The 27,574-nt window shown below is 45.2% G+C and overlaps 1 protein-coding gene across 3 annotated transcripts in view; it reads left to right on the forward strand.

Annotated features, from left to right (window-relative positions):
• GRB10 (growth factor receptor bound protein 10) overlaps window positions 1-27,574 on the forward strand; it is a 221,562-nt gene that overhangs the window by 117,002 nt on the left and 76,986 nt on the right. For all 3 annotated transcript variants that reach the window (XM_037837172.1, XM_037837173.1, XM_037837175.1), the window contains 2 exons: window positions 21,020-21,239; window positions 25,451-25,592. In XM_037837172.1, the coding sequence (XP_037693100.1) occupies window positions 21,020-21,239; window positions 25,451-25,592 (362 nt within the window). The remainder of the gene's footprint in view (window positions 1-21,019; window positions 21,240-25,450; window positions 25,593-27,574) is intronic.

A 27,574-nucleotide genomic window follows, 5' to 3' on the forward strand; every position in this document is an offset into this window, starting at 1 on the left:
TAGAAAAAAAGTCCTGAAAACTATAATTTGAAATTAACGATTGTGCCGTTGCATCGCAGCCAGCAAACTGCAGAAAGTTCCAGCTAGAAGGTTCCCTAAGTCCAGCACTGAGGGAGGTGAGGCTGTGTCTGCTCCTAGGATAGCGAAGGCTTTGCGGCTGTCATGGCGCACGCTGTGGGTGGGGAAGGAGGGTCAGCCACACTCGCTCCACGGATTTGCCACAGATTTGCCGTCCACAGTCATACCCAGAGGCCAATCTTGTTCCAGACAGGATCTGAGAATCTAAGTCATGTGCCAGGGTCATTCAGCTAAGAAGTGGTAGAGTTTGGCAGGGAGCCCAGATCTCATTTCCAGTGTGTCCTCACACCACTCCAAAAATTCTGTCCCACATTGCCCATGCTCCCTCCCCTGCCCTTGTAAGTTTCCGACCATAAAGCCTAAAGGAGTCCACTTCCCTCTGGCCTTCGTCCGGTCTTGTCTCCCAAAGCAGAGGCCGTCCAGGGTTCCTGCCTCACTCTTCCTTCTTCTACTGGGCCGGAAACACTTCATAAGCCTCGGTGACTGTGCTTCTTTGGGTGCTGTAAACTCCCTTGGGCCTCCCTTTCTCCTTGCTGCTGCAGCTGAGGGGAGCCAGAATGATTGCATCCTCATTGCAGCCCCAGTGGTGCAGCCCTGTGTTCTCACCCCAGCTCTGCGCCTCCCAGGCCAGGCCTCCGTTGCTCGACACGGATCTAGGTCTCACCTGCCAGGTGCCCACACACACCTGCAGTCATCATGACCTTACTCAGGTTGGGGGCAGGCTCTCGTGTGCGTATCACAACGAAGCCTCCTGAGCTGTATTCACAGTACCTACTGTGATCCCCGGAGCTACAGAACCCAGAAAAACGCGGTCCGCTCTCTGAGATGGAGCTGTCTAACCCAACACACGTGGCTCCCCGAGCTGAGGAACGGCCTTCCAGCCCTGGGTTCACGGTCCTGTCGAACCCGCCACAGCTGTGTTCTGCCTTAATTTCCTTCTGTTTTCTTTAACCAAAAAGTCAAGGTATTGGGTTTCAGTGTGCGGTTTGAGTTTTCAGAAACTATTGTGGTGGGACACTTCCCTTTCTAGTAACTGAGCATGTAGAAGAAAGCAATTGCAAGTTGGAATGATTTCCAAAGTTTGAGTATCTCTCAGTGGATGGTCTATTTGCCAAGAGGAAAAGACCAAAATTAGAAAACAACAGCAGTTATTAGGGAAGATGAAAGAGGTCATGGAAGTGAGGTTTTGTTTATTTTGTTGTTTTGTTTGTCCCTTTCAAGGAGTCATTCTGAATGTCATGAGATGTTGGGGGTGGAAGCAGGCTTGGGGCTGGCCATTTTTATGTCTTTTGTCTGTTTTGAGCAAAGCTTTGTGCCTGGACAAGTTGTATTCCCATTTCACGTAATTACAATTGTGAAAAATAATAATAGTGATGATAGTGACAGTAACTCAGAGTCCTAAGCTAAAGCCTTCTCCATGTCTTATATTTTCTCATTTAATCATCAGAGCTGCAGATGTGGAAACTGAGGCTGAGAGGTTAGGTAACTTGCCCAGACGTCACACAAGGTGGAACTGGAATTAAATGTGAGTTGATAAGACATCTTGCTTTGAGAAAATTTAGGTAAACCATCTAGCACACGTCTATACATACTAGCTACCCCACAAATGTTAAATTACGTATCATGCTTTCACCTTTCTACCAAGATAATTGATTTCCTGAGGACAGACACCATATCTTATTTGTCTTAAAGTTTCCCCTATAATGTCCCGCGCATAGTGGTACTTAATATTAAATATTTATTTACTGAATTCCTGAACTCACATCCCTTAAATAGACTTGTTGGTCCCAGTAAGATCCTGAGACCCTGCCCCTGCCTTCTGTGTGGGAGGTTCTGGTAATTCCAGGCAAGCAGAGATAGAAGTCCATTAGCAAAGGCCTTCCCCTCCTAGTGCCATTCACGAGGTGTCGGGAGCGGTTTGAAGTAGATGATGATGACAGACAAGTGAATGTAACAGCTAAGAAAACAGTATTGTAGCTCCTACTGATTGTTGCTTTGCAACCACATTTGCATTGTGGTTTATCTGATGGCTTTGCATCTAGTTCATCTTTTTTTCTCTTATCCACAAGAATCTCTTCAATATATTTATGTTAAACCAGGTATAGAATTTACCCATGTCTTTACTCATTTACACACACACACACACACACATATATATAACTTAGGTTTTCTTAGTTTCATTTCCTCATGGTGAAACAGGCCATTTTCTAATGATAATGTACTTTTTCAAAATGCACGACAAATCTGAATAGTCATCTTTATTACTATTTTTTTTATGCTGAAGTTGGTTGTGATTTTGATTACTTTTATTAGGGTTGAGATGCAAAAAAAAAAAGAAAAGAAAACTTGGGGAAAAATCATCTATATTCTGTTTCTCCATGTTCACGTTCTGCCTTATGTTATAATGAAATGGAGCTCACGCCATAACCTAATTACTGCATTTGCCCATAATGATTCTTCTCCAGTTGCAATTTTTATAATGTCAGAAAGATATGTTGTGATTTCTTGCCTCAGTCCCTCTGTTTTTTACATGTTTAGGTGACTTCCCCGTTATAAAAATTCTTACCCTATTAAGAACTTGGGCTTCATGTTTTAAACTCCTTAAATCCATATAACTGACCCACAAGATAGGCACTGTTACCATCCCATGTTTATAGAGGAGGAAACCGAGGCACAGAGGTTAAGAAAGCTGCCCAGGATCATACCTCTCATGTTGAGTTAGGATTTGAACCCTGGCTGGTGGGCTCCTGTGTCACGTCCACAGTGTTAGTCTGCCTCTTAGAGTTGCTCTAGTTCCTTATCAAAGTCCAGTTCATATTTCCTTTCTTGTTGACGCCTGACTTTTTTCAGTGGGCTCACACTGAGATTCCACCTGTAGGGATTGCATTTTTTTGGCCTTGAAAGCTGTTCAGGAGATCAGATCCCTGTAGTCTGCTCTCCTCTCTTGGACAATGGTTCCTTTAATTATTTTATTCCATCCTTTCCACTCCAAAGATCATTTATCTTAATAAGGAAGATGGAACAAAAAAGGCATTGAGTAGCCACTTTCCCTTTGTCTTTTCTTCCCATGTTAGGCAAGCCATGGACCTCTCTCTTCCTGGTTCTTATTTTGGAGCAGAACTGAAAAAGCCATTGTCATCCTTTGTAATTTTTCAAGTCTCAGCTATTCTGGGCCTTCGCTTATCCTGATGCTCTGACAGGTTCACGGCACTCTTTTGTCTGCTTCCTTTTAGCAGATAATTGGGCTCCATTAATGTTTCATGTTTCCTTTAGCTGTCAGGATGCTTGCAGTTCAATAGAAAGCTTTATCCCAGCAACTTTCTCGGTTTTTTGGTGTGTTTACACTTCATCCTCTTGCTCTGTAGTTTTCCTCTTCCTTCCTTCCCTCCTTCCTTCCTTCCTTCCTTCCTTCCTTCCTTCTTTCCTTCTCTTGCTTGTCTAGGATGTACCAGTAACAGGGCTAAGGGATACAACAGTGAACAGTGATCTTTTTGAATTTAATGGGCATATGACATACGGATCTTTTAGTCCAGACACTGTAAATGCTTTTTGGGAGTGGCAGCGCACAACTTAGAGATAAACAGTTCTTTCATTATTTAGACCAATGATGAAAGAATATTTTCAGATCTCTCTTAGATAGCAAACAAGTGTACTGTGTCTCCTAAATATCTCCTAAATCTAGTATCTTTCTCCATTATATTACACTTTACCTATCTAAATTATTTTTTTTAAACCACAATTAACCATAACTAATCAGTCTCCGGCCATGCCTGATAAATAGGATGCTTCTTTATTTTGGAATGAGTTCTTTTTCTTAAATAATGTTAAACTCTATCCCTAAAGGAAGATCTCAAGACAGAGAGACTCATTTAGGAAAAGGAACCCTCTGTCCTTCAGTAAAGGTGTACTATTGCCTTCAGAAATAATTTAGCAAGGTAAATTGGCTAATATTCTATCCTCCGTTGTGGTGGTAATCCCATCCCTGAGTAGGTTCTCAGAAATGTTAGTTCCATACCTGTGGGCAGCCACCAAACACACAGATGTGCATTTAATCCTTCTAGTGACTCTCTGAAAAGCAAAGGTTCAGTGAAGTTGACAGTCAGTGTTGAATGATGCCCAGCTGATCGGGTGCTGGAGCAGGGTGCCTGCCTGAACATTAGTTTTAGAAATGTTTGGGGACTGGTAATTGGCACCTGTTCAATTCTGGATTCAGCTCTGACCAAGAAACACTTCAGTAATAGCCCTGACCTTTCCAAGGGTGGCAGCAGTGAGGAAATTAGCTTGCTAACACTTCCATCTCTGTGTTTTAAAGTATTGAAAAAGGTATTGAATGTACTGAAAAACAGCCTGGTAGGTTCATCATCTACTTGTGCGTCAAATGGCTAAATGTACCTTTGTTATCTAACGCTCCGTTTGTGGGGTTCAGCAGATGGAAGGGGGCCCCTTGGATCCCAGCTATTGGCGTAAGGGCAGCTCGAGTTCTATATAGTGGCAAAATGGTTTTTACTGTCCTTAGAGCACATGGGCTGACTCCAAATGGCCCTTGTTCTCTATAATTGCTGATACTAATCCACACGTGAGTATTTGAAGCAGGTATCATTTTTGATAGGAAAGTGAGTTTGGATCCTGTTTGAATCCTGCTTGGACACTTCCTGGCATTGGACCTCCCTCCCTCCAGGGGGCGCTGTGGAGCTGATTCCATTCCTGGCCAGCTTCACTCAGTTGGGTTACTCAGTTGCAAACACCTAGCCAGCCTCCCGGTAACCTTCACCTGTAATTTCTCGTCCCCACTCTGGAATGACCTGAACCAGTCTTGGTGTGTCTAGGTGCTCACAGACAGCTGCTAGGGTCTCCGTGTTCTCACAACGTCTGTACCACGCGTGGCTCCACTGCCGTTGCCCAAGCCAGCCCCTTTTCTCCTTCCATCGAGTGCAGCTTCTGCCCATTCTGTGTGTGGCTGCCACACAGCCACACAGAGTTTCACTCTTCAGCACAGTTCTGGGAACATCAGTCTCTTTCTCAGATACGTTTGGGTGCTTTCTATTGCTAGAGGCTGTGGTTCAAGTTTCCAACAGTGGGATTCAATCTGGCTTCTTCTCTCATTAGTCCCACACACACATATCACCTGGTTACAAGCTGCATAGAACCTGCAGTTTGTTTTTGTCCTTCCCCACCTTTGTCTCTGGAAAACACCCCAGCCAGTAATAACTTGAACCTCTTGTATATATTTTTCCCTGTGCCTAGGACATACCGCCTTTCTGGACACCTGCCGCAGTCCCTTTTTTGGAATTAGACAATCTGGCATTTATTCACCTGGTGATCTGTGTGGTAAATTGCCCTTTGGGCATTGTCCAAGGAACTGAGAGATGGGAGACACAGCAGTCTCCAGAGAGTTTGGTAACTCTGCCTGGCTGTCTGATTTTCTGGAAAGTTTTGCAGCTTGCTTTATGGAGACCAGCAAGTCTATTTTTCATTTATTCAGCTAATATTCACTGACGACCTACTATGTCGGGTGTGAGATTAGGTAATGAGGCAAAGGTGAAAGAACATGCAGGGCTAGCTAGCCTTCTAGAAACTCAAGTTCAGTGACAAAGAAATTAAAGAACATATGGTCTCTGGAGTTGGACAGACCTGAATTTGTCTCTCTATATTTCGATAGCTGAGTGAGTCTTGGCCTTTGTTTCCTCATTTGAAGTACATAAAACGCCGCCTTTACGAGTTTCGTAGAATCGTTAGAAATGGCTTATGAGCAGTTTCTAGCATAGGACCTGTTATTTTTGATCATGGTTGCTAATTGCAATGCATTGGTGACGCATCTTCCCCTCTCATGAGTCTAGCCTATGAAAGCTCTCCACCTAGGCTTGCTCCACTGGAATAAGTGTCCAGCAAAACCTGGGTTCTGGGAAAGACTGCCTGCGAACATCATGTCTCCTGGCGGCATTATTCAGCAGGCCCCAGTAAAATGTGCACTTTTATTTCCCTTCGTTAAAAAATATAAAAATTCCTAACCCCAGCCGGTGAGATTCTGATCTGAATGCTGAGGTGGGTCCCAAGAACCTGCTTTAACAAGCAAAAGGCTCCCAGGTGATCCTGCCCATCAGACAGGTCTGAAGGACAGATCTGTGTAACCCCTGCCCCTCCTGCCCCATCCAGGATGTTCTGTTTTAGGTTAGACTGTATTTCCAACCATATCCTAGAAAGCCAACTCCTCTCTCTGGGCATTTCAGTTCTGGGAGGTATGCCATTTCTTGGAATAGCCTGGACTTGTTCTCCTGGAATGACTTTCCCCATCCTGATGCCTGAGAATTTGGGCCCTTCTTGGAGCTGAGTGCCCTCTACTTGCCTGTCTTGTCTGTAAACAGCCATCTCATTTTAAAATCCGTCTCCCCTGCCAAGTATAACTGTCCTAGGAGAATTTCTGGCTTCTGGGAGAATTTTATAGACTTGGAACTTCATTAACAATGTTTGCCAAAGTTCTCTTCATGGAGGACACAAACTGGACTCTACTTCCTTTTACTTCCCACTTAGCCTCTTCTCTCTTGCCAGCTGCAGAGTCTTGGGATGCCTGCTTTAGGCTTAGGTAACTCCTTTCCACCAGGAGCCCTCTTTCCTTTTTATAGAATATCTCTACCCTCTAGTCTACACCTTAGTCACTAGTTAAGTGGAACAGATTTTAATCTTCTTCATTGAGTGACTTATTTTTCCAAAGGTAGTCAAAGTTTCATATCCTTCCTTGCTGATGTAGTTTGAACATTGTAATTATATTCCAGAGGTTTTGCTTACAACTTCATTACCTTCAGGTAGAGGGGATTTTTGTCTTTTGTTCACATCTGTATTTCTAGTGTCTAGAACAATGTTGGCTATCTAGTTGGTACTCTAAATATTAAATATTTATTGAAGGAAGGGATATTGGCTAAATGAATGGATTTGAAATCCATGGAGTTCAATTCACAGAATCATAGTGCTTCAAAGAAAGTTCAATGAGGTAAAGATTCCCCCACCATCTCATTTTACCTTTTTTTAAAAAAAAAAAAAGACTTTTTGAGAACACGGTGCTATTGATTGGCAGAATTTTAGACTGTAACCTGGATTTTCCCTTTTTGATTCCAGTGCTCTTGAACTAATATTTTTTAGAGTGGATGAAAAATGAGAACCTTCCACAATAACAGGTTATTTATATAGCTTCATATAGCACCCAGGCTCCTGCCTGAATTCTGAAGTAATAGAATTAGGAATTGATTTAGGAGGTTGGGAGGAAACAGATTAGATTGCTAAGGAGACCTGAGAAGGATGCATTAACCTTTGCTCTTATTGAAGTGATATATGTACATGTGCTCTTTCCATTCCCCTCTAAGTGTCCCCTAATACTCCAAATAGAAACTGCCAACAGAATTCATACTTTTTCACATTATTTGCAACTTAAGGGAATTCATTGCCTCCTGGATCCCAGTTTGGCAGGTGGTAACATTTTGGTAGTGGAAAATTCCTCTCCTGAGTTGTCTGTGCTCAACTGCGCAGAATACAAACAATCTTGAAAAACCTGAGAGGGACTTAGGTAATACCCAGGTGCTTCTGTGCAATAATGTAGCTGGATAAAATCCAAACAAGAAGGATAATTGACGCTTTTCTGGGTGCCATTCACTGAACATTGGGCACCAGTTCTTTCCTTTCAATGAATGGGATCACTGTAAAAAATGAGTAATTTTCTTTTTCTTTTTTGGTGGGTGGGATAGAATTATTCTATAATTCTGTAAAACATGAAAAGAAATTACTCTCACTGGAATCAGAGTACATAGTGATTAATCATTACCTGTTTTTTTTTTTTCTTGGTAGAGGTAGAGTTTCTTGATCCTGAGATCTGTCCTGGACTTTATGACATTTTTTTTCACCCTGTGTGTTTCCGTCTGGCGGACTGTCACTTCCCCCTGGCAGTAAGGATGAGGGATTTGTCAGGGCAGGGAGACCCACCCCAGGCTTCCATTCCCTGCAGAGGGGCCCCGAGAATGCCTGCGGTCAGTGTTCTCGGCCACGTCTAGCCTTGGCCACGAACTGCCCTGGAGAAATGAGTGAAGAGCTGTTGGCATGGCTCTTTGTCGGAGAGGGTAAACTTAACTACACGCTTCTAAGTTCTGTTTATTGAGCCTCCCCTAATGGCTGAGCTTTCTGTGAGCCATTAGAAGATTAATAGTTTGAACCAACCCTGTCTACCACAGTCCGGAGGCTGGTGGAAACACAGACATTTGTCCTGAAAATTCTTATTTCTGTTAGAAAGAGGAATCCATGTTTAGGGCAACTCAGTCAGGACATGTACCATCTTCACCTAGTCTTTATTCAACCGGCCAATCTCTTCCCCATTACTTTGAGGGTAACCTGGAGAAACAGGTCCCTGCTCTCCTCTCTCAACTCTCAGCCTTTGCTTTGAGCTTCCTCAGCCTCCATTTCCTGGGTCTTTTCCTGGTATCTTTTTTGCCTTCTGACTAGATCCTTGCATCCATCCCTTACATTTATCATGCAAGTGACCCTCCACTTTTCTCCAAAGCTCAGCCTCTGCAGCCTTCCACCTGACCCAGACCAGCCCCCAGAGCCCACCCCTGCGCTGGCCACAGTAAATGGCGTCCTTACCTTACAGAGTTTCAACTCTGGTAATGCAGGAGGAAGCCGAAAGGCACTGGGCAGGCTGGTCCTGTTCGGAAGGAAATGGAGTGAGTGGGAGCATGGCTTCGTGCCAGGAAGGAGGTTGATCTGAGAACTCTGTTGGGGGTTGGGGGAGGGGTTGTGGAATCGAGGAGGGGCTCGCCTATCTGTCAGGCAGAAGGGGTGGTGAAGTGAATGGTGGACAGGCAGGGAAGTGAGCAGTTGCAGTTGGGCTGGCTAAGGGAGCACCTAGAGCTGGGTCCAGAGAGCCAGGTCTACAGATTCCGAGCAGGTAGCATTGATTCCCTTGACACATTTAGGGGAGACGTACCCAAGTAGATTAACCAGACAAAGATCTTAATCGACTGTATGAGACTATTCAGAATAGTAAATGTTCTGATTTTTAAAACTGCTTTTATGTTTTTTAATGAAAGAAGGTAAGGGAAACCTGATTGAGTCTTAAGTCTCTGGTCTAACTATTACAGATGTTTAATAATTGGATATTAATGAAGCAGAAACTTCTGCAAAGTTTTATAATGAGAATCGAGGTTTAACTGATCTAAGTTTCCTGTTCTGGTTTGCTAATGCTGCCCTTTTGCAAAACATCAGAAATGGACTGGCTTTTATAAAGGGGGTTTATTTGGTTACACAGTTACAGTCTTAAGGCCATAAAGTGTCCATCAACAAAGGGTACCTTCACTGGAGGATGGCCAGTGACATCCGGAAAACCTGTTAGCTGGGAAGGCACGTGGTTGGTGTCTGCTTGCTCCCAGGTTACGTTTCAAAATGGTGTACTCCAAAATGTCTGCATCAGCTTCCAACGGCAGTCTTCAAAATGTCTGTCTCAGCTACAGCAGTGAGCTCCTTATGTCTGAGCTTATATAAGGCTCTAGTAAAGTAATCAAGGCCCACGCTGAATGGGTGTGGTCATACCTCCATGGAAATGCTGAACCAATAGGTTCCAACCTAATCCACACTAATACGTCTGCCCCCACAAGATTGCATTAAAGAATATGGCTTTTTCTGGGGGGCATAATATATACAAACCAGCACATTTCCCTTTCCTTCCGGTTGGACCAGAAATTGTGAAACAGTTGGTAATGAACAAAAATCATTTTGTAATCTGAAATCTGTTTCATTAGATCACATTTTCTTGGATTCGGATGTGTCTTCCAAAATGTGAGTACCCTTTCTGATGTGAAGTAACACATGTTCATTGTAGAAAATTTGCTACAAATGAACTAGAAGAAAAACAGATTGTAAAAGGGGTATATGACTCAAAAGAGGTTAAAAAAAAACCACTATCCTAAATGAGAATGCTGTGTTTAAATTCACAATCAGGAACGCCAAACCGGTTGAATTTCTGATACCGAGTATGTCCGTGTTGGGCCGAGTATATGAGTCCAAAATAAGTCAGGTGGCCCCAAAACAGCATCTCTCAGCCTTGGGGTGAGGGTGGGGGGTGTGGAGGGGACAGCTGCTTTCCATCAGCTGGAGGCTGGGGCCCCTGAGAGCTCCCTCCCTTCTCTCTTCTCTAGCACTGGATATCCTGTGGCCAAGTTGGTGAAAAGGGACCCGAAGGGCTTGAGGGAATTCTGGGGCTCTTCAGAAAGGATCATAGCCAAGCCCAGACATGCCGGGGGCCGACTGGATGATGGGAATGCTAATTAGAATAATTGTGTAGGAACTGTTGACCATTTTGCCTGATGTGTAGTGAGAATCGTACAGTTGTGTGTGCTGTTTGACATGTGTTAGACTAACATTGTATCTGTTTTGGTTGATCACCAAACTGTTAATTTGGGGTCCACAGCTTTGCTAACCCTTTCCTCAGGGTACCGTGGCCTAGAGTGGGACATTTATATCCCCTCAGGCAGGGTCAGAGACCGAACATCTTTTTTGGTTGAATGTGTAAAACAGATTTGTAACGGCATTTAAAAAAGCATAATCTCACAAATCAGCTTGGCCTCACCCTAATAACAGGGCAGTGTTCACTTTGGCTTTTTATTTTCTGGGCCTTTCCTGCTTCTAGTAAAGTTTTTCACAGAGTTATAAAACCAATATATATGCTCCCTTGTTTTGGCGCTTTTTAACTTGCTATTTATAGCAGTGGCTTTTGAAAGGAAAAGCTGTTTAGGCTGCTAGACTTTGGATGACATTGGGCTGGAGGAGATTGTTCTGTAATGAACTATATGTTCATTGGATAGAATTTACATTTCATGGGTTACTTCCATCTGTTGCGGTCTAGCTGGGTCTCCAGTGTTCACATCTACAACAAATAAAACTCATTATTAGAATATCAGTGCCTCAGCAGGGCGTCCGGAGCTGGAGGGTCCTGGCGTCCTGGGTTTGTGAACCAGTTCTTTCGGTCCCAGGAGCGAGGTGTGGGGCGGCGGGGGCGGGGGAGGTGTCCTGTGTTCAGTTTCTGGGTGTTTGGTGAAGAGCCCCACTATCGTGGACAACTGAGGGGTTTGTCCCTGAAATTGGTTTGTCTTCAGGAGTGTGTTGCAATAACTGATGAGGATTGGGACAAGCGGGAGGGCAGAGAAAAGGAGTGAGAAGCTCCTAGCCCAGTGCTGGTTAGAGGCTGGTGCCTCTTGAGCCTGTTCGATGTCCCTGTGGTCTAGAACCCAGAGCTTCCCTCTGTGATTCCAGGGTTTTAAGATATGCCTTGTGTGACCTTTGGAGTATCCCACTAGGCTGTGGTATTTGGGTGGCAAGGCTGAGAGCTCTTGTTGGTGAACTTCCCTTTCCAGGCAGCCTCTGCTGTTGGAGAGCGTGGCCCAGGACTACTGGGGAGGCCTGACTTTATGGACACACAGGGACCCCTCTGCTCAGCTCAGGCATCCTGCACACACCCCTGCCCTGTCGTTGACCATGACCTTGGTGTGCTTACCTGTCTCTGCTTCTTTTCTTTGGGTTCCAAACCCAGGAAGGGCAGGCGTGCTGGGAAACTGGATACACACTGTGGGCTCAGGAAATGCAGGGGTGGTCAAGAAAGCTGTCATGGAAAGCATCCTCATCAAGCCCAGTTACAGAAGCCCTGGTGTTCTCTGCACACCTGTCTCACAGCGGGTCGGTATAAGCAGCTTGACCTTCTTGAAAGAAAAATGTGGTAGGAATCCAAGAGGTGATTTAGTGTAGTGAAAGTGTTACAGAATTCAGAGTTCTAATCCTGGCTTTGCTACCTTCAGCTCTGTGACCCTGATCCTATGAAACATGAGTTGTTTTTTTTTTTAACTGCTAAATGGATGTCTTAGTTTGCCAGGGCTGCTATGACAAATACGACACAATGAAAACAACTGGCACTGTTTTAAAGGTCAGAAGGCCCTAATACGGGTGCCAGCCAGGCCAAGCTTTCTCTTGGAGTCTGTAGTGTTGGGGTGATGGTTCCTCATCATCCTTGGAGCTCCTTAACTTGCATCACCACCCCCATTACATGGTGATGTCCTTCGGTTCCTCCTGTGGCTTTTTCTAACTCCTGGCTTCTTTATTTAAACCCTCCAGTAATATTGATTAGAATCTCCCCCTGGTTCACTGGACCCCAAATGAATAGGGTCTTTGAAGATCCTATTCACTGATGAGTTCACACCTTACCTGATAACATCTTCAGAAGGTCCTGTTTACTGGGTTTGCACCCATAGGTACCCAGATTAAGATGAAGAAGAACACGTCTTTATTCAGGTACATGATCCAGTATACCACAATGGATGTAATAATAATATCTGTCTCAAATAATTATTTTAACAATTAAACTAAACAATAAAAGTGTATTCGGGGGACACGTGGCAAGCATTGGGTAATTGTAGCTATTTATGGCTGTCATTATGCTCCATGAAGCTTTTGGCTGCTTGGCAATGGGAAATGGAATCTGGGTATTAGGACACCTCAGCAAGGCCACCAGCTCACAGAATTCCTACTTCTCCGGGCCTCACTTTGACCCAGTGAAATCTGGACTTTTCACCTCTTAATTTCTAAGACCCATTTCTAGTCCTCAAACTTGTTATGGCTCTCAGTATGGAGCAACAAGAAGTTGTCCCTACGTTGAAGTCTTGCTCTATGACCAGGGCTGGCACGAGAGTTTTGCAAATCGTTGAGTGTCTCTGTTGACACTGCCGAAGTACTCGGCTCGCCCAGACTCTGAATGGTGTTCTGTGCTGCCAGACGCAAAAGGCCCCTCACCTCACTCCCGGCAGGAGGACAGACACGGGGTTAAACAGGGAAATGACACCGCATAGACACAGATAGAAAAGTTGCTGTGCTCCGTGAAGCAGATTCAAAGTGCAAATAGGAACTTCCATAAAACACATCAAATGTTTGCTTTCAAGTTTCCAAAGAGTCACATGAACTTGAATACATTCAGATGCACAGACCATCTTGTTAATCCTTTTATGATGGTCTGTGTGTAAACATGCAAGGGGGACTAATAAACCTGGGATATAACTGAATAATTTCTGATTTGAGGGGTTGGGAAGATTTAATTTTAGCAGCTCATTTCTAAACTGTTGACATATCCCCATGCATCGTTGAAACCTCTTGTGTGCAAGGAAACACAAAGAGCAAGGAGGTCTCAGCAGCTTCTGAGGGTGTTTCAAAGCATCTCACCTCAGCGCTGGACCAAAAGATGGCCTAAGGGCAGGAACCTGTCTAAAATCAGACTGTGCTTGGGATGGAGGCCAGGTTCCTTGGCAAATCCAGGGGTCCTAGAAGCTTTTCAGACCTAACCAGGCATCCACTGAACAGCACCTCATTGTTTATCATTTGCGTATTTGTGGACAAGTGTTTGATTCTAAGTCACTTCTTGATGGCTCTCAATCTAAGTAGCAGCTATAACTGTACTTAAATAATCACAGGGGATGGTACTTCATTTAGAAAGAATGTAGATATCTAAATGTAGCATTAAGGAGCACAGCTATACACTCATGAAGCAGAGAACCAGAGGTCTCACAGATTCTGTATCGTCCACAAAGCTTGTTTAGGGGATCCTGAAACATAAACAAGCTGTGTAACTTCAGAGGGAATGCTCTTGGAGGGGCTCCAGGTGGAGTTCCAAAATGACAGGAAAAATGGCCTGAGCTTTCAGGGACCTGGATGTATGACTGAATACAGTCACAGTCTTCCTGAAAGCACGGGCCTTTATTTGTATTAGAAAAGGGAAAAGCATTCCAAGAAAAAGAACAAAAATAGATACCACCTGTTAATACAGAGCTTCCAACAGATTGGCCTTTTCTAAGCAAGTTGAGAAGACAGGCTGGAGTTTAGCTTTGTCTCACCATATTGCACCCAGGATGTGGATTGATTTTTGCCCACTTTGATGTCTCCAGCTGTCAATACTGAAGATGCTTTTTATGGGTGATTCCCGCCATGGGTCCTCTGGATCCCAGGTGTGGCTTGGGGGTTTGTGGGACTGCTTATGCAACAAGTACTGATGAGAGCCAGAGAACTGCCCCATAAATATAGGGTAGGGTAGAGTATATGGTTGTACTGAAAAAAACACAGATTCTTAAAAATTGTTCAATTCATCAGTTTGTCGATCTTTATTTTCTCAACTAATAGCTACTGAAAATGGCAGTTACTATTGTCTGTGTGAGTTGGGTGGAGAGGAAAGGATGTCATTTCGACGAAGGTTGGGAACAAATCCTTCAGTGTATGCTAAGAAGGCAGGAGTGATGAAAATGTAAATTCTATGCTGTATATGTGAGTGTTTATATGTATATATTGGAGAGATGAATTCTAGGGTTTTTATTTATTTCTTCAAATCCTGCCTGCCTGTAATGACCACTGAAATAAAGCATTGATTCCATTTTTTTTTTCCATAACATGATTTGGAATTTGAATTTGTGTTTTGTGTAGAGTTGTGGTTAGGTGATTTCCCTTTATTTTTGCTGAATATCTTTAAATAAACACTGTCAATTAAATAGAGAAGAATAACTCTATAGAATAACACCTGATTTTCGTATTCTGCTTACTTATGTCAAAACAACTCTACAGACTGAAGATTAAAAATATGTGATTAGAATACATGACAGTAGAAAATAAATTGATGTGTAAAAAGGTATTTCAGTACAATGTTAAGTTATATTTCCACAAACATTTGATTACTTAGATGTCAACCAAAATTGCTTGCCAAGTAAATATGTCTAGGTTGAAAACACTTTTGCAGGCTGGGCTTTTTAGTTCTTTTGCAAACAGAAACAGGTGAAAATTTTTGGCCTGTGTCTGTGTATTTGGGAACTTTATGTGTAGCACCAGTTATTTTTTCCTTCTTGGGTACTGAATCTTTTCTTACTTGATCATCTGTCGCTCCCCGGGGTTTCAGCATGTTAAGCGTGCCTCCCACAACCTGCTCCCAAGTGGTTCATCACTCAACAGGGAACACCCTAAGTATAAAAATGGAATGAAAAGTGATAATGGAGAAAACAGGGCATATCCACAGATGCTTACATGGGACTGTTAAGAAAGGGCACTAAGGAATGTAGAAAAACACAGTTAATTAGTATTTCTTTAAGATGCTGAATTAATTTTTTAAAGTGTATCTGATGTCGCCTTTAATAGCCAATTAATATAAAGAAGACACTAGATGGTGCTGTAAACTAAGTAGTATATTGACAGTTCGGAGTTAAGGTGTGGCTGCCTGGAAGTTAAATCAGATCCTCCTCTGTTAATTTATTCCTCCTTCTTGCCGTGGCCTGGTATTTGGTTTCTGGCTTTTTCCTGGTCAGCACATCCCATTTAGTTTCCAGAAGACATTTGCTCTCAATAATTTATGATCCAAATGCAAATTTGCTTTGCAGAAATTATATATATGTTTTAGTACTAAACGATCTTTAATTTGCAAATGACAATCATTTGCAGGTGTGAATTTGAGACATTGTCAGTGGCCCAGCTTTGGATTGAGTTATTTATTAAAAACCCAGCCATGTTCTTTGACCCATGTTTGTGCAGCAAATAAATATTTATAAATCAATGCCAAGTAAAATTTTAGATATAAAATTGTTCTCCCTTTCTTTACCTTCCAAACTCCTTTCCTGGCTGCAGTCTCGGAGAAAATATTTGGGCACCAAGTAGGCATTGAATAGACACTTAATCTTAACACTCATTTCCAGAAGCATCTGTCTTGTTAATGCTTGGTTTATTGGATTCTCCCACTTAGATTACCCTGCAGGGAGGTTTCACAGATGGGTGATTATGGGTCCACAGGGGCTCCTGGAACTAGGAAAGAATTTAGCAGTTAGCTGCAGGCGTAGAAGTGACTCAGGGAGTCCTCACCGTGACAGAGTGGCTCACAGGACATAAGCCATATGGAAGGTTTGCAAGAATTGAATGTAGTTGTAGCAACATCTTAATGTAGCAATTGTTTAGAAAAACTTGGTATAGGTTATGAGGAAGTGTCTTCCTTAGAATCAGTCCTTTAAAAACCCTGTTGGGGAGATTCCATTATTGGTCCTCATTAGAATATAACTAAGTTTAAATAAATTCAGATAACCTTAAGTGATTTTATTGTCTTAACATATAAAATAGTTAATTGACTCCATGGGAAACTTTTAACTTTGTTCTAGAAGCAGGACATTTTTAGCTTCTTGAAAAAGTTAATTTTGCTCTAATGGCTGTGGAGAGTATGCAGGTTTGAAATATCCAGATATAGTAGTTGGATGCAATTTATGAAAATTACAACCTATTAAGTGAATGTTCTTAGATTAACCTGCCCCCCCCCTTTTATAACAAACTCACAATTAAATGTTTTAAAGTAGTAGTAGTTTTAGAAATAACCCACATCAGAAGAGAGTTAAAACATGTTGAGGGTGTGTATTGCATTTATATTGTAGCATCCAGTTTATCTGTATGTTTACTTTAAGTAATACCAAAATTTCTCTGCCTTCCTGAAACCACAGTTGCCTGACTGTGGAGAGAGGTTGCCCTGGTTGACCGAGAGAAAGAATCATAGAAGGACAGGAGATCCAGGGGCTGCTTCGAGTGCAGCTAAGGGCTTTCGGAAATGCTTAGGAAAATAAGAGAAATCTGTCAGAGAGCTAGAATGGCGTTACACAGATTCCCTAAAGTCTGAGCAAGTTGCTCTGTCTCTTCTTACTACACTCCTGAAACCCACCACCAATCTCAGAGACTCACAGAGGAAGGAAATAGAGGAAGGAAAATCAGAGTGAAAGTGAACACAGTCAGCAGGCTGGTGACCTCCATAGGCTGAAATGTTCTCACACACCCATCCACCTTTGCTGAGCTGGAACTCCGTTTATAAGCATTCCCTTTCTGCTGGGGTTCTGGGAGAGGACTGGCGGCAAGGGGGTCATCAGCAGGATGAAAGCGATGAGGGTAGTGGTCGTCTTAATGAGAGTTTCCCCTTTTATAATAAGTAGGAATACTGCTCTATGAAGAACCATTGAATCCAGTGGTGTGTTCTCTCAGCACACATTGAGGCCAACATTGTACATTCCCGAAGATTGACTTTATAACTACAGTGAACTTTGAGTTCCACTCAGTATTGATCCTTCAATGGTCCATTAAGATAGAAATATTGAGTTGTTGGTATGATGAGTGGCATGCGTACTTAATTGTTTTACAGAGCTTGAATTAAGCGACTATCACATTTGTGTGAAATATGAATATAGTAGATGCATGCCTTCCATGATGGATATGTTCTAGAACTTTTCCAGGGGCCCCAGATGTGTGAATACCAGTATAACTTACATATCCTCATAAGGTAAATACTCTGAAGTCCCTTATTTAGCGGCTGGCTTTCTTTGGGCAGCCCCTTTGTACAGTTCTTATTGTTGACAATTGTTGCTCTCTCAGTTCTCGGATGAGGACTTGTCTAAGACCCCACAGCCGTCTAGGGACAGGCATGATTAAGCTTCCTCCAGAGGTCTTGATTTGCTGTCAACCAGCGCTTCCACACTTATCCCTCTTCTCAGACTGTGAGCAGGAGTTCTGCCCTGCTGACTGAGTCAGGCCCCTTGTGATAGATTAATTACTGATTATATGGTTATTATTAATTACCAATTCAGCACTTTTGTCCATTTACTATCTGGCCCCTGGATTAATATTTGACCACTTTTAACTTAGCTATAGCAGCATTTTTCTTCTTCCTCACAGCTTACACTGGCCTCAGCAATGCAGGGCCCTGTTTGCGGCCTTACCAGCCCTGCCAACTCTGGGTTGGTCTTTTTCAAATCAGCCCTCACCTGTAGGCTGATTTTGCTCACTTTGGGGTGCTTTGGGCCCACCTGCACTTCCCCATCTTTCTCGGCTCCCTGCCCCATCTAATACCTGTCCCCTCCACATCTCCAGCATGTGGCCTCGGCTCCACTGCAGCAGCGGCTGCACCTAGCAGGCCTGCTTGTCTCCTGTCTGTCCTCTCCCCTCCCATCCCACGCCTTCCCCAGATCCCCTCTTCCCAGCACCATTAACTGGAGGGTAAAGGAGAAGCCAGAGGAGGCCTTTCTGCTTCTGTCTGCGTCTTCCCGTCGTATTCTGTCCCCTAAAACTCCATGTTCTTTGATGCAGTCTTGTGGGGGCTGACGTATTTGTATTGATTAGGTTGGAATCAGCTGTTTCCATGGAGATGTGATCCACCCAGTTGTGGGTAATACCTTTGATTAGATAATTTCCATGGAGGTGTGGCCCCGCCCATACAGCATGGGTCTTGATTAGTTTTACCTAAGCCCTATAAGAGCTCAGACAGAAGAGCTAAGTGAAGCGGCAGCTTAGGAGAGACATTTAGAAGACGGCTGTTGAAAGCTGTTGCTGACATTTTGGAGAACACCATTTTGAAATGCAGCCTGGGAGCAAGCAGACGCCAGCCACGTGCCTTCCCAGCTAACAGAGGTTTTTTGGATGCCATTGGCCATCCTCCAGTGAAGGTACCCTGTTGTTGATACCTTTGTCTGGACACTTTTATGGCCTTAGGACTGTTAACTTTGTAACCAGATAACCCCCTTTATAAAAGGCAGGCAGTTTCTTGTGTTCTGCAAAATGGCAGCATTAGCAAACCAGAACAGTGCCTTTCTTCAGGCTGGTTTTTGTCATCATCTTTATTATTTTATTTCATTCTGCCCTTTAGCCTTGAAAGACAAGGAAAGCTGAAACAAAGTCCACCTGAGACTTTTGTGTGGGGAACAGGAGAAGCAGGGAGGGCAAGGTGTTCCAGAAAGATCTGTGTGCCCATTTTTTCAGCATGTACCTAGTGAGGTCAAAGAGTCAGCTGCAAAACTTACCTTCCCTTTCAGGGTTTTGTCCTTACAGCTTGTGTGATCTTGGGTAAGCTACCTGGTTTCCCTAGGCCTGTTTCCTCAGCTGAAAAGCCAGGTCAGTAGTGACCACTTAATATTATTTTGTAAGGAATAAATGAAATAGAGCTCTCACAGTGAATAACATCTTGCTAGGGCTTCCACTGTGCCAGGTTCTGCAATAAAGCAGATAATAACTAGCTTAAATGCACAACAACCCTAGGAGGCCGGTACTATTAATTCCGTGTTAGAGATACAGAAATCAAGAGTTAGAAAGGCTGAACACTCGCCTTGGACCCCAGCCAGTGGGAACAGGCTGGGTCAGCTCCCTGGCTGGTTGAGGGTCCCTGCAAACCAGTCCATTCCCTCCTCCCCCTCCCATGCAGCAGCTCTCAGCAGCTTTGGCTTCTGCTTGTCCCCACCCCCTCCTCCCCCTCCCCCTCCCCCATTAGGATCTCCAGAGCCTTCCGGAGGGCTAGGGTCTTGCCCTCTGACCCTAAGTCCCTTGTATGTTTGAATGGCTGTCAGTAGGGGCTACTCCAGCAGCGGAGGAGATGATAAATTGTGTGAATTGCTAAGTGCTACATTACAGGAAGCCTCAGTCATTACTTGACATGTTGTTAAGAAATGACACATCTGAAAAGGCAGCAAAGGGGGGGGGTCAAGTATTAATAGAACATATTAGGTTACAGATAACACAGACTAACTCAAATGAATTTAAGTACACCACCACCCACGGCAACATCGTTCTGAGGGGGAAGACTGTTCCAAGGAGCTCTCCCAGCAGGAGACAGCCAGGCCTTGGAAAGGAGCAGAGCTGTGGGCCCCACTGGGCGGTGGGAGCTGGCTGCACCTTCCCAGGTGTGGACACCCTGCTTTGCTCCTCTCCTCTCTTGCCCGTGTCTCCGAGTGTGCGTGGGGTTCTCTGTGTGTGCACAGGGGTCCTTCTGTGCTAGATGGCAGCTTTCCATCTCCATGTGTGTTTTCTTTCCTTCCCCCTTCTGTGCCGTCGTTGCTTCTGTCTCTGCACCTGCTTCATCCTTTTTTCTGTGAAGACTGCCTTTCTCCAGCATTCAGACCTGGTGAGCTCAGAGGACGGGCACCTGAAGGTCCCCAGGCGTGTGTGTTAGCAGGAGCTACCGGTGAGCCACCGTGGAGCCATCTTGGTGGCTCTTGGGGGCCAGGAGCGATGTCAGCATTGGGTGCTGTCCTGCCCCTGCCTCTTTGCCTCGCTTCTAGAATCCCAGAGAAGAGAGAGTCCCGATTGGCCTAAGTAAGATCCATTTCTGCATATGATGCAGTCAGCTGTGTCCGGCCGTCGGTGTCCTGTTAGGCAAACATGGCTTTGTGCAGTCCATCCCATGGATGGGTGGGGAGTCTAGTGGCAGCAGGGACAGGAGGGAAGGGATATTAAAGGAGGGCATGGGAGCTCAATTTGCCAGGGCTGCTATGACAAATAGCACACAGTGAGTTGGTTTAAACAACAATGGTTTCCTGTCTCATGGTTTCAAAGGCTAGAAGTCCAAAATCAAGATGTTGGCAAGGCTGTGCTTTCTCCCGGGGTCGGTAGTGTCCTGGCTGTGGCAGTCCTCTGTCATATGGCACTCTGGCTCTCCTCTTAGGTCTGTCCACTCTTCTGGTTTTTGATGACTTCCGGTTGACCATGTCCGAATTTCTTTTCTTTACGAGGCCTCCAGTGCTATGAATTAAGGCCCACCTTATCCAATAATATCGTCTTCAGAGGTCCTGTTTACAAGTGGGTTTGCACCGACAGGAACACAGATTAAGACTTGAATGTGTCCTTAGTGGGGTTCGTGATTCAGTTCTCAACAGGAACCAAACAGATACTACAAAAGGTGTCTCCTGCAGAGTCAGGGAGAAGTATAGTTGGCATATAGTTATTGTATTACGTCTGGAATATTAATAAATATAATAATACTGTTCCTTACACCAATTTATATGTATCTCAGCTTTGCTCTTCCACCTCTGACCTCCAAGGTGCACATCTAGGTGCATGTCCCCTGCTATTGCTAAGTCTCCTTTTTTTGCTTTTGCCTCCCACGGTGCAGAGGATGACGTGGACTTGGAGGCTCTGGTGAACGACATGAACGCGTCCTTCGAGAGCGTGCACTCAGCCTGCGGCGTGCAGAGCGAGACGGTGCCGCTCCTTCAGAATGGCCAGCACAGCCGCAGCCAGCTGCCCAGCTCAGGAACGAAGTCCCTCCAGGCACAGGCGTCCCCACGACCGAAGGTGCAGCGCTCGCAGCCTGTGCACATCCTCGCTGTCAGGTGGGACCTGGGGCCATGCTGCCTGAGCCTACCAAGTTAGGAGCTGTGGGCAGAGGTGCAGCCCTGTGCAGGCTAGATGCGTTGAAGGGTGGCGATGGTGTTTGAGCAAAATCAGGAGGCAGGTTCATTCATTTTGCCTTGGTGACGGACTGAATGAAAGTGTGTGGGCATCTCATCCAACATGGCAGCACTTGGGTTGAATTTGGTACCCGGTTCACTCCCAATAACTTTGATTAAGCACCTGATGTGTGCCAGGCACTGTGCTAGGTGGAGGGTTGGAAGAACCGTCAGAGGAAAATCCGTGCCCTGGAAATGAGGAAATAATGGCCTTGCAAAGAAGAGCTCCAAGGCCAAAGTGTAGTCCATGGAGCAGTGGCAGCGGTGGCTTCCCCTGGGAGCTTGTTCCAAATGTGAAGTTTCGGCCCCCACTCCAGAATCTGCACTTCCACCCAGCTCCCAGAGAGTTAAGGGTGGGAAACTCATCCTCCATGTACACACACAGGGGCACAGAGAGAAACTTGCTGAGGAAGGGAGGAAGTTTCCTGGGAGGTGGCACGTCTCTGCATTGGATGGCCAAGGGTGATAGGGGCCAATAGATGACGGAAGAGATTTCAGAGCAGAAGAGAGTATCTCAGCAGAGACTGAGGCCAGGGTCCAGAAGGGCTTCCCCTGCCATTCTGAGGTGGAAGGCAGGGGAGTGACAAGATTGAATTTGGGGTTTTGGCAAGAGAACTCCAATTGCCTGGGGAGAAACAGAATGGAGGTCACTAAGGTTGGCACAACAGAGGCCGATTTGGAATCTTTACTGGAAATGATGAGGTCTTGATCAAGAATTAAGAGGAGGGTTAATTTGAGGGCCATTTCTGATGAAGAATCTAGGGTTTTGTAAGCCGTTGAATTTTGAAGGGAAGGACAAGGGGCAAAGAGAGTGTTGAGGGTGACAAGGAATTTGCCTTGAGTGCTTGGGAGGTTGCTGGTAGGGAATTCAGCAGGGTTGCAGTTTTGAAGGGGGAGATGTGGAGACTTTGTGAAGTCAAGCTGAGAAGCAGGGATAGCTACTGAGACACTGTCCAATCCCTGAACCCTCTGCCCGCCACCCCCAGGGCGGTGTTGACTTTGTTGGGTTTTTAGGTAAGGATGGAATGGTGTGGGAAGAGGTGAGGGGTTGAGATAAGACCTCTCGCTGCTCCCTCCTCTCTCCTCTGGGCTTTCTGGTGGGAAGATGTGTGATGAATTAATGGAGTACATCTTTGCCCCCACACTTCAGCCTTTGTCAGGTGGGATTCTGGTGGCTGCCCCTTCCTCAACAGTGGACCTTCCTAGGATGCCATTTCCTTTTGCTGGGGTCCTCCCGGCTTCTGGAAACTTTGAGGTTTCTTTTAGGTCTGGCCTCTTGGTTCTTAAGCAGCCCAAATACTCCTCTTGCTCCCAAAGGGAGCCTGCCATTTCTTAAGAGATGCTGTGCATATTCCAAGTTGTGATCTGCTGCCTCTTAGGCTTTCCAGGTTTTTGTCACATTCATGTATGGTGAATCGATCACTCTCCCACCATTTGTCCCATTTTGCTTTCTAGAGCATCGGCCCCTTGCTCAAAGCTTCTAATGAGTTAAGTTTGCAGGGAGAGACTGGTTTTCTCTTGGGAGCTTCTCTAGATCTGAGGATCTGATGGTTGCCCCTGGGAAGACAGGATTGCAGCCTGGGAGGTGAAGGTACCCAAGGCTGGGTCAGGGGCAAGGACTATGGTGCCAGAAAGCCTGGCTCCTCTCCAGAGTTAGTTGCCCAGGACCCTTAATCCTCGAATTCTAACTAGCTTTCTTATGCTCTGCCTCTTGACTCCCTGTGCTAAATTCCAAGAGATGGACTGGGGCAGGTCTGCTTTAGAAGCAAGCAAGTCCCAAATGAGTTAAGTTTCAACAGGAGGGATCCAGTCTCCCCTCACTGATGTTCTCAGTGAGTTAAGTTTCAACAGGAGGGATCCAGTCTCCCCTCACTGATGTTCTCAGATAGGTACTGTTTCTTACCTTCAAATGGCCAAGCCAAAGAAATGGGGAAACCAGCATCAGATTGTCATATTGAGGACTCACTGTGTGTAAGGCTCTGCTAAGCTTCTCAGATATCAAGTGAACTGATTATCCCAACAATCCTATGTGGTAGGTGGTAGGGCTTATCCTCAGTGCCCAGTGAGGAAACCAAGGCATGGAGATGTAGTTGCTTGGTCCACACCTCAATTGCAGCAGAGCCCATGTGCACATGCAGCTGAGGGGCTGGAACCTATTTAAGAAATGGATTGAGCATTGTACCAGTGAATCATGGAATGTCATTTGGATTTCCGAGTTTCTCTCAAAGAATCGTCATATACTCTGAGAGCTAAGATGGAGCAGTTACAGGACAGAGTAGAAGCTTGGAGAAGATAGGGAAGGCTTCCCAGGCAAGATAATGATGGAGCTGATTATTGAAGAAGTAGCAGTTGACTAAGGGGAAAGCAGCAGGGCAGTGACTGTGTTCTAATCTAGACAAATGGGACCTCCTGGGCAAAGGCAGAAGTAAGAGCGAGCCATCCTCTACCCTGGGCCCTGTCCCTGACTCCCTGATTCCCCTAAACCTTAGCTCCCTTCTTCACTGTAATTTTTCTTTTGTAATTGTAGAGGGGAGGCATCCTTTGGCAGTAGGCCTCTTTAAAGGGAACTTTCTCCAGCTTTGTGCAGTGCCCATTAGTTTTGCTTTGGGCATTGTCCGCGAATGACTATAAAGTCAGTATGGGACTTGGTACAGTGTTCAGAATAGCCTCATAAAGAGAGAAGCTTTGTGGAAAATGAGCACATTAAGAGAATGTCAGCATCTGGCATTATGAGTTAAAACAAAAGATTCTCCTGATTCTTTGGGGTTCACATCACTGGTGAGAGGTTGTGGGCTGCACAACATACAGAAAGTGGTACTGACTGCATTTTCCTCTTGTTCTATTCAACAAGGGTCAGACATTTGGATTGGACGCCTCGCCAAGGCAGCAGCTGTTATGGGAAGAGTAGGATTTGTTAACAGTAAAAATTAACTTTCTGGCCTATTGTCAAGCCATTATAGGGATGCCTTTCATACATTTGCAACCCTGATTTCCTTCATTCCATGCAAGTACTTGTATTTTTAAATCAGTGTATCATTTCCTGGTCCCTTTGAAAATGCAAGACAGGCCCTCCCTTCAAATCAGGGTAAGTTGGTAAAAAGAAAAAGCGAAGTGGTCACAAAGTGCTTTTCTCTAGCGGGTGGCAAACCTCTGAAGAAAGCAAATGGATCATCGATTTAGTCGACTTGTGAAAACATCGGTTTGGAGACCCAGCCTCCACAGAGGGTGTATGCAGGTTACTGAAACACAGGAGCAGGTGGGGAATGCTAAGCAATGCTAAGGGGCAGGTTTGGTCTGCTCCCCTCTGTCCTGGAAAGCGGGCATTTCTAGATCAGGGACAACCCTCCCACGAGGATGGAGGAGGCTTGCAACGGCTGTTGCCAGGGGCAACCCTCAGGAATGGTTGCATAGGAGGCCTTCTGTTCTTGCTTTGACTTTGAACTTGATTTTTCGGCTGTTTTCATAATTGCATCTGATTTGTCATCCTGTGTGTGTTTTGCTTAATTGTGTGGCAGTTGAGTTTATATTTTTGGGAGGAGGGAGAAGTGTCCAGGGATGAGGGAAAGATGGTATAGGATTCATAAATGACTCTCCGTGGTATTAAGTGGGTGACAGTAGGGTGTTTTGAGATGACTTAAACTTTGACTTTTGTGCTCTGGAGAGGAAAGACACAGGAAGCGTTTATTTCCAGTGAATTCAGTATCCATGACCTTTTTGTATAGGTAAGCATCCATTCCACAGAAAATTCAGATGAGGACACATATTGCCTCTCCTAAGTATTTTTATTTGGTTAAGTGAATGTTCATTTCAGGGTCATTGAAACATGGTTGTTCTCATGCAAATGCTCTTAGCCCCAAAGCCTTTCACACATCAGGCATTCATTGAGCAAAACTCCGATTAGGCATTAGGCGTTTGGAGCAAATGCCAGCCACGTGTCACATGCCGGGCACCCTTTGCGATTTGAGTGCACACACACGGTACTACAGAACCGAGGCTTCTGTGTCCCACGGGCTGTGGAATGACTGAGAAAGCCAGTTGCCTGAGAGGGTCTGGGCGGGGCAGCTTTTAACGAGCAGTTGTCTGTTTCCTCCCAGGCGCCTCCAGGAAGAAGATCAGCAGTTCAGAACCTCCTCGCTGCCAGCCATCCCCAACCCTTTCCCTGAGCTCTGTGGCCCCAGGAGCTCCCCTGTGCTCACGCCGGGCTCCCTACCTCCGAGCCAGTCCACGGCCAAGCAGGTGAGTGTGGCCTGGCTGGCAGGACGTGCCAGCTGGCTACTTGGGGAAGGAGGTAGGGAGAACATGGGATTTTCCCCTTGGGTTCTCTTCTTACTGACCTGCTAGGCTTGTCTTACAAAGCTTTGCATTCTCTTGGCCAAATTTCCCATTATTAAGGCAGGGATGTAGTTATATGTTTTAGGAAGAGTGCTTAAAGGTGAATTTTAGTTCTCTGAAAAATTTTTACCAGTGGTTCACCTTCATTATCTGATACTTCTGGATAAATGAGGTCAGGTGAGGGAAGATACACAAGTATACTGTATACTTTGGAGTAGTGTTGAAGTGTTTCCATATTGTACTTCTGTGTGAATGTGGTCTGCTCCAAGGGGAAGAATTTCCCAAGGGACAGCCCCTTTTTTCAAATAGTCGTTTTGTCTTTAAAGTAGGACTGTGAGGTAGATATTATACAGCCATTGTCCCCAGTGAGGAAACTTGTGGACAGAGAGTTTATGTCCCTTGCACAAGGTCAAATAGCCATTGAGTCAACACACCAGGCTCTTGGGCAGAGGCACACGCCGGCCCCTCCTCTTCTCCTGCTCACTCGAGCCTGGTGCTGGGATGGTTATACTCTAGTGTGGGGTGCTGAGGGCGTTAACAGCTATAACAACAGCAACTTCTAAGATATACTGAATAATTTCTGTGTGCCAGGCACTATTCTAAGGGGTTAATAGGTATGAGTGCATTGATTCCTCACAACCACCCTTTGAGTTGGGTACAAATAGTCTTTCCACTCTGCAGCTGAGGAAACCAAGACCTAGTGTAAGTGGTGGAGCTGGGGCTTGGTCTGATGTAGGTGGTGGAGTTGGCATGATCTGGTATAAATGGTGGAGCTGGGGTGTGACCCAGTATAAATGGTGGAACTGGGTATGATTCAGTATAAGTGGTGGAGCTGGGGCTTGGTCTGATGTAGATGGTGGAGTTGGGGCATGATCCGGTATAAATGGTGGAGCTGGAGCGTGATCCGGTATAAATGGTGGAATTGGGGTATGATCCAGTGTAAGTGGTGGAGCTGGAGCTTGGTCTGATGTAGATGGTGGAGGTGGCATGATCTGGTATAATGGTGGAGCTGGGGCATGACCTGGGGTAAGTGGTGGAGCTGAGGTGTGACCCTGTAGGTAGTGGAGCTGGGGTGTGACCCAGACTTTAGAATCCAGAGCCCACAGTCATAGCCATTAGGCTTAATGTGCTTCTTGGGGCCCCAAGTCTCTTTTATACAAGGATAGTTCACAAGTTTCTTTGCCTTGATATGAAAGCCATTGTCTGCTCCCTACTCCCTTCCCATCATCTCCACTTTGTTGTTCCCAAGCATGATGTACCACATTTCCTTTCTGCAAATCAGTGTTCCCTGCTCGTGTAGGGTTTCCACCCTTAGGAGAGAGACCTTTTTTCTAACACTCTACTGCTTCCCAGCGCTGCTCCTGTTCGGCCCTCTTTGCCTCCCCAGCAGGCCGCATGATAGCACTGTCAAAACTTAGAAGGTGAGCTCAGCGGTCTCTGTCAGGGGCCAGCGCTAGCTGGACTTGTGCACCGAGTCACATGCTGCGGTGCATCTGGGATGTCTACCTCCCTGGTGACCTGCTGCTGCAAATAAAACTCCAGACAAGCTGTCTATGGATTTGTCACTGAGGTTGTTTACAAAGTTGCCCATCCTAAAATAAGACCGTGAAAAGATCATCTGACCCTCCCAGCTATTGGAAAGAAAATTGGCATCCGCTCCAGGGACTGTCCGACTTTGTAAGCAGAATAAGGAAACCCTGGAATTTTGCCTGCGTGTGTTTTTCTTGGGCTCAGAATTAGTTCACTACGATGTCACTGCCCTGGTGTCTGAGTTTCTGATAACTAGACTTACGCCTCCTGGAGTAAGCAAAAGCGGGAAGGATTCTTTGCACTTAGCACAACCTGTACAAAGCCACAATTCTTTTTTCTCCTATTTTTAACCTGCT

This window comes from Choloepus didactylus, chromosome 5 (assembly GCF_015220235.1).
Source record: "Choloepus didactylus isolate mChoDid1 chromosome 5, mChoDid1.pri, whole genome shotgun sequence".
NCBI classification, from domain to species: Eukaryota; Metazoa; Chordata; class Mammalia; order Pilosa; family Megalonychidae; genus Choloepus; species Choloepus didactylus.